The 13,319-nt window shown below is 36.9% G+C and overlaps 1 protein-coding gene across 1 annotated transcript; it reads left to right on the top strand.

Moving 5' to 3' along the window:
* Positions 1–11,782: 11,782 nt before the first annotated feature.
* Positions 11,783–12,973, top strand: LOC141594584 (putative F-box protein At1g32420). The gene has a single exon (XM_074414592.1). It carries the CDS (start codon positions 11,783–11,785, stop codon positions 12,971–12,973), a length of 1,191 nt encoding a protein of 396 aa, XP_074270693.1.
* Positions 12,974–13,319: the final 346 nt, after the last annotated feature.

The raw sequence follows: 13,319 nt of genomic DNA, 5'->3' as shown, positions 1-13,319 counted from the left end.
TATGAAATATGATTTCTCTAAATTTGGTTAACACATACATTTACAATTTATATATTGAAATTATGATGAGAGGTAAAATTAATCAACAAATTATGAGACACGTTCACCTCTCCCGTTGTTAATATTATTACTTTCACTACATCCCCTGTTAATACTATTACGTTCACTACTTCTTCGGTTACTGTTGTTTGTTTTACTATTCCTGCTATTTTTACGGTTAACCCGTTAGTTTTGTCAGACTCGTATATTTAAATAAATTAATATTTTCTTAAAATCGAATTGTCAGTTAATTTTTCATACTCTTTCCGTTGTTCCTACTGTTACTTTCATTACATGTGTTGTGACTACTATTACTTTCACTTCTCCCGCCGTCGTTATTTTTTCTTTCACTACTCTCGCATTTATTATTGTTAATTTTACTACTCCCGTTGGTGCTAGTATGACTTTCACTACTCCCGTTGCTATATATTATTGTTGCTTTTACTACTCACATGGTTGTTATATATTATTGTTGCTTTTACTACTCACATGGAAGGTTACTATCATAATAGTTGATTATCTAGTTGTATTAGAGTTATATATTTAAATAAATCTGAAATATTAGATTAAAATATTATTTAAGAGCAATCATTATTATTTACTAATTAAATTACAAATCTAATGAATTATGGAATATTATATTTTTGGAAATCAATTGATTTACTTACCTTTTAATAGTTTCCAAAATATAACATATACTTATATTATATTTATGTATGTTAAATAATTAACATATTTATACTAATTAATAATACCATAAGTGGAACCCGTTTATTTAAGGAAATTCGCCATATTCTAATATTCTCTAAATTTATACTTTTAACCAAAACTATATAATTTTTACATTGAAGTCCCTTGTTCAGGTCCATCACACGGCGCTAGCGATTTAAAACTATATAGTATAATTAATGTGTATAGATTTATTTAATTATATGGAAGTCCCTTGGTTTCTGGAATTAATATATAGTATTGATATGTTAAGCGTCTAATGAAATGATACACAAAACCATTAACACAAATATGGGCCGGGTTTACAAAGCTAAAGGCACATGTGAGTATCCCACATTGGAAAAAGAGGAGAGAGTTGTCTATCATATAAACCAAGGAGTTACTCCACCCATTGCCAATTGGTTTTGGATTGGACCCTCCTTGGACTTATAAGCCGGGCTCTCTCTTCTTCATGCGGGTGCGACCCAGGCCCGATGACGGAACTTATCATGGTATCAGAGCCCATGGTTGAACAGGGACCTCACATGTGAGGGGGAGTGTCAAGATACAACCCATCCAAGATAAAGGCACATGTGAGTATCCCACATTGGAAAAAGAGGAGAGAGTTGTCTATCATATAAACCAAGGAGTTACTCCACCCATTGCCAATTGGTTTTGGATTGGACCCTCCTTGGACTTATAAGTTTGACTCTCTCTTCTTCATGCGGGTGCGACCCAGGCCCGATGACGGAACTTATCATGGTATCAGAGCCCATGGTTGAAAAAACTAAAACGAAGACCTGGGCATGAAAAATAGAAAAAGAAAAAGCTGGGCCAAAAATCGCAGATTGGACGAAAGACTTAAAAAATCCAATCTGCTGAACAGGGGACCTCACATGTGAGGGGAGTGTCAAGATACGACCCACCCAAGATAAAGGCACATGTGACTATCCCACATTGGAAAAAGAGGAGAGAAGAGGATAGAGTTGTCTATCATATAAACCAAGGAGTTACTCCACCCATTGCCAATTGGTTTTGGATTGGACCCTTCTTGGACTTATAAGCCGGACTCTCTCTTCTTCATGCGGGTGCGACCCCGGACCCGATGACGGAACTTATCAATAAGTAACTTCATCGAAAAACCCTAGCCAATCACTTCCAACTAATGGATGTGAAAACGTTAACAAGTGTAATAAATTAGGAAAACGTTACCGAATTACGGAGATGTGAGCGGAGAAGCGGTGCGAGAGATATGTTGAAGAAATCGAGTGGGCAATAATTTCATCGCCATGGTAATCGAAAAACCTGCTCAATTTTAATGGATGATGCTGAAATTTTCTTCACCGGAGGAAATCTAAGGTTCTCGAGTCTTGTATATTTGGCTACCAAAATTACCGCAACTAGTTCGGTTGCAATTCACCGGACCCGCTTTAATTCCGCTCATCTTTTTTTTCCTCCACCTGACCCGCTTTAATTCCTGCGTCATACTCCCTCCTATTCTACATAAACTTTCCTCTTTCCTTTTTCATCTATTCATAATTTTTTCCCTATTTCCTTATTTAGAAAAGTTATACTTATTTTAATCATCTTAACCCACAACAATACCCACCTCACCCCACAACAATACTTATTTTAATTAACTTACCCCACAACAATACTTATTTTAATTAACTTACCCCACAACAATACTTATTTTAATCACCGCACCCACAATAATACCCACAATACATTCTTTCTCTCCAATTACCAAACTCCACTACAATACTCTATCTTATTTTAATTCCCCTCCTTAATTCTAGTGCCCCATGAATAGAGAGGTTTATGTAGAATAGGAGGGATTACTTTGTTTTTTTTCCTAATATACTCTCAGTTAACCTAATTAACCTTATATCCCCTCAAATTATCATCTCTCCCATATCCCACCAATTCTTATCATATATATTAAGTTAACCACTTTTGTTTATAATTCACAAATAATTGAGGTTAGATGTTTATATTTTCTTAATCTCTATACTTAATTTATGTCCATATAACTATTGCTATGTCAATTTGATTATTTTCTTAATCTCTTTTTTTGTTTGCTTGATAACAATTAAAGATTTCTGGGTATCAAAGTCCAATAACAATAATGAATTAAATCAATTATGAGATCTTTCTTTGCTTTAGCATATACTTTCGTATGTTAATTTGGATTACTTTGGAATATCATGTCTTGTTTAGCTGTTATAAAACCAATATGTATTACTAATTAGTTTGGATTATCGGTTATGTTCCGTTCCTAAAAACTTAATCACTTGCATACTGTTTATGACATGACAGATTGCGTAAAGCCCTCATTTGAGTACCAGATTACTAACTTCAACATCACTCTACCAGGTATGTTTGACCAGCAACTTTTTTTTCTGTCTTATTTTATCCGTTTCCTATATACGAATTGCCAGAAGTATGTTGTATTAAGCCGGTTTTGTGCGTGTGAATTTCTATTCACCAAACTTAAAATTTGCACCTAAGTTAAAGTTTTAACCACGGGCACATATCATTATATAAGTATCTATAACTTAGCTATAACACTATCGCTATATTGACTCATCCAGGCCAAATGTTGATGCTCAGTGACTCAGTTCTGAATACATCCTTACTATTACTAGTCCCCTCATCATCAGCACCCCTTGAATGTTATCGCAAATACTTGTTAACCTATCTCAGTTTTGTGTAGAATGTAGTTTATTAATATGTTGTGAAAACTCAGTTTGTGATGATAGGTGATAAGAGTGTAACTTATTTTCACTAACTTGAATATATATTTTATCTAGTCTTTTTGTCTCCATGTCGATTGTTCATGGATGTACAAAATATTAAATGGAAAATATCTGTCAAATAACTTTGTTAAAGGAGTGGATGAATTTATAAAATTAACATGTCAACAAAAGAGTTTCAAAAAGTCCTTAAAATTGAAATGCCCAATAGGACCTATTTGGATGTCGACACTCGACACTATCAAATTACATTTCAATAGTGTCTTCCCTTCTCATTTAGATATTTGATAAAGATGATCAACAAAAGTAGAAACTTATACTTAAAAGTTAAAGAATGATGTTTTTAGGGAAAAAATGAGGCGAGTAAATAATTATAAATAATATTTACTTAATTAATATGAAAATCTAACATACAACTGAATTAATTTTATTATAAATAATATTTACTTAATTAATATGAAAATCTAACATACAACTCCATAGGCTTATTTCCCATCGCCTTACAACGCCATAGCCTATGTGAATAACATATAGCCTATGGGATCTCTTAGGCCTCGATTAGTTGCCTCTTATAAATTATGGGAGTTGTAAAATCTCATGAATTAGAAAATTGGAACTTGTTTAGATCATTCGAGTTGGATTAGTTTAATTAGGTTTTTTTCCCCTAAAAACATCATTCTTTAACTTTTAAATCAAATAAAACCACATAGCCGGTTTTCGGATCCACACATCAATACAATCTCGGGTGGGCATCTAGTACTACTTAACTATTTTTCGGATCCACTTTGGATATGGGTTCGGAAATTCGGGTTGGATTAATTTGGTTAGGTTTTACTTAATTAAGTTACTCCGTAGTATGGGTTTCCTAAACCCTAGCTCTGTTGCATTTTCTTGCCCATCCATACTTATAACAATTATACTAACTTTCTCAACTCGATTCTTAGGAATTGCCCACATGTTCAAAAATTGTGAGGTTCATTGTGTTCTTACAAGTTTCAAGGTCTTGATTTCATAATTAAAACTGTATTAGTCGAGTGATCTTGCGAGTTTTAACTTTCAATATGAATGATACCGAGTTTAAATTTGAAGACTTACTCGAAGATCTTCAGATTTATATTTTGGCACGGCTGCCACGGAAACTACTGTCAAGATGCAAGTGTGTTTCCAGACACTGGAATACTACTTTAACCATTCAGGCATTCATGTTTAGACACTCTCGTTCATATGGTAAACCTTCAAAACTCGCTTTTGTGACACACTACTCGGAGACAAAGGGATCTGTCTCGGTTCTCTCATTCGAGCTCTGCGATAAGTACACCACTCCCAACAGAAAGACTCTGACTGTACCAAAGACTACAAAATTGAGTGTAGAGAATAGCGAGACAATAGAGATCATAGATACAGAGGAGATAATAATCGGGCAATATAAACGTTTTAGCGAGGCTCTTTTCCGCAGGCACGCCAAGTCCAATATATGCAATGACCTCATTTGTCTCTTTGGTTATAGTTCACCGAATGTCGGTCTTTTGAACTTAAGGACCCAGGATTTTATCTTATCTTCCTCCATTAACTAGGCAGAGAGTGGGTTCTATCAGAGTTTGGTATGCATTAGGTTTTGATCCTGTAAATATGGTATACAAGATTTTGAGTATTTATGGTGGAACCAAACTATGTCCTACCACGGCCGCGATATTCAAAATTGGATCTAAACATTGGAAACCAGTTGAGTATAAATTTCTACGTTGTGCAGCGACCAGGAAATGGGATTATTGGAAAAGAAACAATAGTTTCTGTCTCGACGGAGTGATTTATTGGGTTAATGACAATGAAACTCTTGGTGGTAACGTTCTAACCGTGGTTGCTTTTGATTTGAATCACGAGGTGTTCACAGATTATAAGCTTGATACAATACCCATCAAAGACGTTAAGAAAATCAGATACTATTTGACATCCTTGAAAGGGTGTCCAACTCTGTTCGTTTGGAAGGAGGAAAGTGATGAGATACAACAGTTGACATTGTTTAATCATAAAAATCCCAAGGCGACTTGGAACAGAAGGAATTTTACTTCAGACGATTTTCCAAGAAACTTCCCTTACGGTGGTGCTAACTGGTGGAATTTTGTTGGAGGAGGCAGCATCCTGTTACAACCTGTGAAGCCGATTAAAAATTCCGTGAAATCCCGAGAGCATGATAAATCACTGCTGTCTTGGCATAGATGGTATGATCTCGAGAACTTCGCGATAGAGTAATGTTACTCCATTTGACTTTGATGATCGGTAGTTCCTGAATTATGTAATTTGTGAATTACCGATATCCAGCCACTGTTATATTAGTCAGTTATCGAGTCAGGAGAATGCAAAACCATGGTATATATTGCAGGACGACTACGAGGCTTGAGCTGCGTCAAAGCAAAAACCGTGCAATTTTACAAGTTGAACAACGCCTTGCTAGCTACTCTGTATCTAACATAGTTTTTCTAAATTGGATTGAAGGTATTCTATAGAAGTCGGATCATTGAGTCATGTTAATTTGTTAATGTAATAACATTACCTTCATATAAGGACATTTACAATAATGTTGTACTCCTATCTTCTTAGATTAAAATTTAAAATATGGTTATACAATGGAAATTACTGAGTCGAATGCTTGAAATTTTGCATCAGGCTTTCTATTCCGGTGAAAATCCATTAGGCTTTCTATTCCGTAAAATTTCGCATCAGGCTTTCTGTACAATGGAAATTTATTTTATTCTTTCTTGGACCTTCCAATAATAGTCGGATCAAACAGGTCAATCGAGTCGGTTTCAGGTGGGGGTGCGTGTTTCAAGTGGAACTATTTTCGAGTGGTTTTAATCGGTCATTATCGGGTGGTAATTCCAGTCAATTTAATTTTTGGGTACGGATTTTTGCAAAACACATTTTACTCATTTACCCCTCTCTAATTTCTCTCTAATGTATTCTCTCTAATTTCAATCACTCATTCCTATTTTTAGGTGGTTGTCAATGTTGGGAGAGGAAGTTTTCTGGCTGACTAGGTCGCCGGCGGTGGTGTCTCACTGGTGGTAGCTTGGTACCGTGTACTACATTGATTTATTTGCATTGTGTAGACAAATTTATGCGAGGAAAAGAATACGAAAAACTATTACCAACTTTATGATCATTATGGAGCTATCATATCGAACGATAACGGAGATTAATGCCTTCTTTCAACTTGCAGACGGCCACTGGTGACCACCTCTGCCCTCCTTCTCGCTGTCAACGCTGCCTATGTTGCCGAGACATCCAAGTACCCCAAACCATCTCTTACCAATTAACCCAAATTAGTTTCAACATAAACCCTAATTAAAAATTATAACAAAGGGTCGATTTAATTAGTAATTACTAATAATGAATTAAATACATGCTCTATGGTCGAATAATCAATCGTAATTGAAGAATTGAAGGAGGTTGAAGAAGGTTAATGATTCAATAGTAGAGCGCGAAAGTGGTAATTAAACCCCATAACTTTTAGCAATTGTGAGATTAGGCCCCAGAAGTATTATTTGTAGCAATTAAGTCCCTTAAGTTTCGTCAAAAGTGAAATTGAACCCCTTTTTAAAAATTTCACAAGAATTAAAATAAAAATTCATTTTATATTAGTATTATACAATTGATTAAATACTAAAAATTACAATTGGAACTTTATGAATTTCTACATAATTTATTATTCATTTGTTGAATACATTTACATAATCTTTAGTAAATTGTTTGTAATTTATAGTGTTATTCATGCATATATAATAAATTGTCAAAATACTATAGAACTAAAAAAAAAATAAAAAATTCTCAAATTTAAATATAAATATAAAATTCTAAATTCATAAAAAAAAATTTATATTTGATAAATGGGATTATAACATGGTTTTATGATAAGAATTTGGTGAAAATTTATCAATTGGGGTTGAATTTCACTTTTGGTGAAACTTAAGGGGTTTGATTGCCACAAATGAAACTTATGGGTCTTAATCTCACAATTGAAGAAAGTTATGGAACAAAGAGTTGATTTAATTAGTAATAACTAATAATGGATTAATGAATTAAATACATGCTCTATGGTTGAATAATCAATCGTAATTGAAGAATTGAAGTAGTTTGAAGAAGGTTAATGATTCAATAATAGAGAGAAGGATGGTTGGTTTTTTAGTCAAGGGTAGACAAATGGAAAAGTTGGTGCAAAAAGTACGGTAACGAGTAAATATCTACTGCCAAAATAAACTAATACTTTGACTAATACTCTACTATTTTTCAGGCCCGCTTTGGATATGGGTTCGGTAATACGGGTTGGATCAGATTGATTAGGTTTTACATTATTTAATTAGGACGAGGAGGTGACCTTTTCAGAATTGAGTTAGGAAACAATTAGAGTATGCATTGTTTCCTAAACCCTAGTCCATAGCCTTTAATTAAGAATTGCCCAATTTGTTCAAATTTGTGAGGTTTATTCCAACCATTCACCTCGCGATGCTGTTTCTTTTCTGTTAAGTTGTTGATTTCGAAATTACAACCGTCTTTGGTCGAGAGATTACTGGCATAGTTGATAATTCGGTGGAGATGAATGTCGAGCAAAAGATTGAAGGCGGAGTTAAAAGGCGGAAGTGCCATACGAGTAATACATCAATTACAAATATTCCCGAAGAACTTCAGATTGTTATTTTGTCGCGTCTGCCGCCGAAAGTACTGTCAAGATGCCAGTATGTTTGCAAACACTGGAATACTACTTTAACCATACAGGCTTTCATGCTTAGACACTCTCGTTCATACGATAAACATTCGAAACTTGCTTTTGTGGCACACAGGACGTCTGAGGGAAGTAATTCGATTCTCTCATACGAGTTCTCGAATAACAACAGCCCTGCCAACACGACTAGGACTGTACCGAAGACAACAAAAATGTGTCGTGTGGTGAAGAATATCTGGACAGTGGAGGTAATTACAGAGGAGGTAATAATAGGGCATCATGAACGTTTCACTGTCGTCACTGATGCTCTCCTGGACGGGTACATGTCCAATATATGCAATGACCTCATTTGCCACAACGGTTATATTTCAACGAATGTCGGTCTTTTAAACATAAAGACCCAGGATTTTATCCATCTTCCTGCAGTAACTACAAAAGGTGAGGGTCTTCGTATACCATATTGGTATGCATTAGGTTTTGATCCGGAAAGTAAGGTATACAAGGTTTTGACACGGAGTATGTTCCATCTTCTTCCTTTTTTCCTTCGTCTGGTGTGTCGAATCCCGCCACTGATGGTCCATCCTCCACTGCTGCGGATTCTTCTAGTGCTAGCAGTGAGGGGGGGGGGGGGTCGGTTTCTACAAGCGAGCCCGATGTTCATATTGCCCAAAATGACGACGACGGTAATATACATACCGAGCAGAATGATACTCCTCAAGGGCATGATCAGGCTCTTTTAGAGGACACGGTCCCAGGAGCTGAAATGGGACGCGGGAAACGCGACAAATTTGAGAATACTCGACATAAAGATTTTGTTCGATGGGAGACTCTTCGAAACCACATTAACACCGCTTTTGCTCCAGTTCCTTCGAGTCCATCCTCATCCACACCATCTCACGTCTCAGGTACTCCGTATCCTATTGTTAATTATATAAATTATGCTAAATTTTCTTCTACCCATAAAGCATATCTTGCAGCTATCTCTACCGACGTCGAACCCACCTCCTTTAAGGACGCGGTTCGTGATCCACGTTGGAAACAGGCCATGGAGGCCGAAATCGAGGCATTAGAAGCAAATAATACATGGACCATTGACGAATTACCCGCTGATAAAAAGGCGCTTGGTTGTATGTGGGTTTATAAAATCAAACGTAATTCCGACGGGTCTATTGAACGTTATAAAGCTCGTCTTGTCACTTTTGGTAATCATCAAATAGAAGGAGTTGATTTTGTCGAAACCTTCGCACCCACCGTTAAAATGGTTACTGTTCGAGCCTTTCTTACTATTGCAGCTATTAATAATTGGGAATTACATCAAATGGACGTTCATAACGCCTTTCTTCATGGGGATTTGGATGAGGAGGTCTATATGCGACTTCCCCCTGGTTTTGGTCACGGTTTACAAGGCAAGGTTTGTCGTCTTCGTAAATCGCTATATGGTCTCCGTCAAGCGCCTCGTTGTTGGTATGCTAAACTTGCTCAAGCCTTATGCTCGTATGGTTTCTCCTTTAGTCCTTCTGATCATTCTTTATTCATCTATCGAAAGGGCGATGTCGTCATTAACATTCTCGTCTATGTCGATGATTTGGTTATTGCTGGTAATAATGGTGAAGCTATTGACAAATTTAAAGCATACGTAAATCAATGCTTTCGCATGAAGGATTTGGGTAAGCTCAAGTACTTCTTGGGTCTTGAGGTAGCACGAAATTCTACCGGGATTTTCCTATGCCAACGCAAGTACACTCTTGACTTGCTAAGTGAGACGGGTCTTCTCGGGTGTAAGCCGGTCACTGTCCCTATGGACGAGAAACATAATTTGGAGTCCTCTTTGACACCTTTGTTCGCTGATCCTACTCAATATCGTCGTCTCGTGGGCAAGCTTATTTATCTTACTCTCACTCGACCGGAGATTAGCTACTCTGTTCACCTTCTTTCTCGGTTTATGAAGGCTCCCTCTCAATGTCACTGGGATGCCGTTCTTCGCGTCCTTCGATATTTAAAGGGCCAACCAGGACAAGGTATTCTTTTGCGTGCTAATGCTCCCTTAGAATTGACGGCTTTTTGTGATGCTGATTGGGGAAAGAGTCCCACAAATCGTCGTTCCCTTACCGCCTATTACATTTTTCTTGGTGGGTCTCCGATTTCTTGGAAGACTAAACAACAAGCTACAGTGTCTTTATCTTCAGCTGAATCGGAGTATCGTGCTATGGCTTCCGCTACTTGTGAAATTCTTTGGCTCAAGGGGCTCCTTCGCAGTTTGGGTATCGATCATTCGAAACCTGTTCCGCTGCATTGCGATAGTCAAGCTGCATTGCATATTGCCAATAATCCCGTCTTCCATGAACGAACAAAGCACATTGAAATTGACTGTCATTTCGTTCGTGACGAGATTATCAAGGGAACTCTCGCCCCTTCGTACGTCAATACCAAGTGTCAGCTCGCTGATATTCTCACGAAGGCTCTCGGACGATCTCAATTCCATACGATTTTGGCCAAGTTGGGCATTTCGGATCTCCATGCTCCAACTTGAGGGGGGGTGTTAAGCATACGATTTTGTGAATATTATTTGGTTGCTATCTTTGACCAAATAACTAACATATTGTGTAACTATTTTGTTCCTTCTTTTACGTCATCTAATTAGGAACTTATTAGCTAGGTTTTCCTAATAGCTAGCTAGGGTATTTTGTATATAAACTGAGAGCATCGTAATACAAAACACACAATTCATTCACAAAATACTCACTTCTCTATATCGTTCTATAAGTTCTACAATGTTTAGCTGTTTGTGACTGATTTTTGCAAAAACTTCCTTTACGGCTGTAGTAGGCCTTATGTTGCAGGGTGTAGCATCCTGTTATATTCCACTGAACCGATTAACAGTGGTGTAGAACACTAGAACCCCAAGAGCAGGATAATTCACAGCTGTCTGCAGAGACGAGGCAATTAAATTATTTATCTGTATCAGGTTAACTTGTTACGTGTACTAGGCAATTGCATTGTCTGCAGAGACGAGGCAATTAAATTATTTGTCTGTATCAGGCGAGCGAGTCATTGGGGTCCTTAAGAGTAAATTTCTGTCAGTTTAGTATCATATCAGGTCTTCTCAGATCAGATGATTTTTCGGTTGCCATCATCAGGGTTAATTTCGGTTAGATATTGTTTTGAGTTCAAATTGGATTAATTTAAGTCGGGACATTAGGGGCGGGTCAGTTTCGGCTAATTAATGGAATGAAAAGCCAGAGGTAGTTTGTTTTGTCTATTTGTATTAGGAATTTAGGGAAGTATTGTTATTAGGAAAGTTGTAGCATGATTTCCTAAATCTACTTTTCAGAATTAGAGTATGCATTGTTTCCTAAACCCTAGTCCATAGCCTTTAATTATATACTACTCTCTCGATCCGATTAGGAATTAGGAATTGCCCAATTTGTTCAAAATTTGCGAGGTTTATTCCAACCATTCACCTCGCGAGGCTGTCTCTTTTCTGTTCGTTCAAGGTGTTGATTTCGAAATTACAACCGTATTTGGTCGAGAGACAACAAGCATAGTTGATAATTCGGTGGAGATGAATGTCGAGCAAAAGTTTAAAGGCGGAGTTAAAAGGCGGATTACAAATATTCCCGAAGAACTTCAGATTGTTATTTTGTCGCATCTGCCACCGAAAGTACTATCAAGATGCCAGTGCGTTTCCAAACACTGGAATACTACATTAACCATTCAGGCTTTCATGCTTAGACACTCTCGTTCATACGATAAACATTCGAAACTTGCTTTTATGGTATACTCGACGACAAAGGGATATGACACGGTTCTCTCATTCGAGCTCTCCGATAACACCACCCCCAACAGAAAGACTATGACTGTACCAAAGACAACAAAAATGACTGTAAGAAATAGCAGGACAACGGAGATACGTTTAGCGGATGTAATAATAGGGCATCATGAACGTTTCACTGAGGCTCTCTTCCGGAGGCACAGCGTGTCCAATATATGCAATGACCTCATTTGTCGCTTTGATCAATTTTCAACGCATGTCGGTCTATTAAACTTAAAGACTCAGGATTTTATCCATCTTCCTTCAGTATGTACAGAGAGTGCGGGTAATAATAGATTTTGGTATGCATTAGGTTTTGATCCAGTAAGTAAGGTATACAAGGTTCTGAGTATCTATGGTGGAAGCAAAGTGTGTCGTACCAAGGCCGCATTATTCACTCTTGGATCGAACCATTGGAAACCGATTGAGTATAAATTTCTATGTTCTGCAGTGACCGTGAACTGGCGTTATTGGAGAAGCAACGATAGCTTTTGTCTCGATGGAGTCATTTATTGGGTCGATGACAATGAAATTAATGGCAACCTAACCGTGGTTGGCTTTGATCTGTATCACGAGGTTTTCAGAGATTACAAGCTTGATACGATATCCATCAAAGACGACGTTGAGACAATCAAATACTATTTGACATCCTTGAGAGGGTGCCCAACTCTGTTCATTTGGCGGAAGGAAAGTGATGAGATACAACAGTTCACATTGTTTAACCATAAAAATCCGACTGTTGCTTGGAATAAAAAGAGTATTATTGCACATGATTTTCCCAAAAAATTCCCATACGGCTGTCGTCGGACTTGTGTTGCAGGAGGTAGCATCCTGCTAGATTCTGTAAAGCCGATGAAAAGTTACGTCAACCCCGAAGAGCAGGATAATCCATTAATGTCTTGGTATATATGGTATGATCTTGAGAATTTGGCGATAGAGTAAACCCGTATACTCCTTTTATTTTTCTGTTTTCAATTTTCAAATTGGATTCAAGGTCATTTAGAGAAATTAGATCATTAACTGTCAAGTTAACTTGCTTGTTACGGTATTAGTAGTGCTGATTCCCTCGAAAATTTCAGTTTATAAACATTGTTACGATAATGATTTACTCCGTATCTAATTAGTTTAAAACATGTTTATACAGATATTCCGAATAAATCCAAAATAACTATCAGTTGGAATGCTTAGAATTTCGCATCAGGCTTTCTATTAGGTTAAAAATCTATCAGTTTTTTCTTTTAACATTCCGAAATTTCAGTAAAGACGAACAAACAAAGAGTTTTATTGC

This window comes from Silene latifolia, chromosome 8 (assembly GCF_048544455.1).
Source record: "Silene latifolia isolate original U9 population chromosome 8, ASM4854445v1, whole genome shotgun sequence".
Classification (NCBI taxonomy): Eukaryota; Viridiplantae; Streptophyta; class Magnoliopsida; order Caryophyllales; family Caryophyllaceae; genus Silene; species Silene latifolia.
This window is presented reverse-complemented; position numbering and strand designations above follow the sequence as displayed.

What these genes read in the sequence shown, in the direction of transcription:
- LOC141594584 (XM_074414592.1), top strand. Translation starts at nt 11,783, where the DNA reads ATGAATGTCGAGCAAAAGTTTAAAGGCGGAGTTAAAAGGCGGATTACA.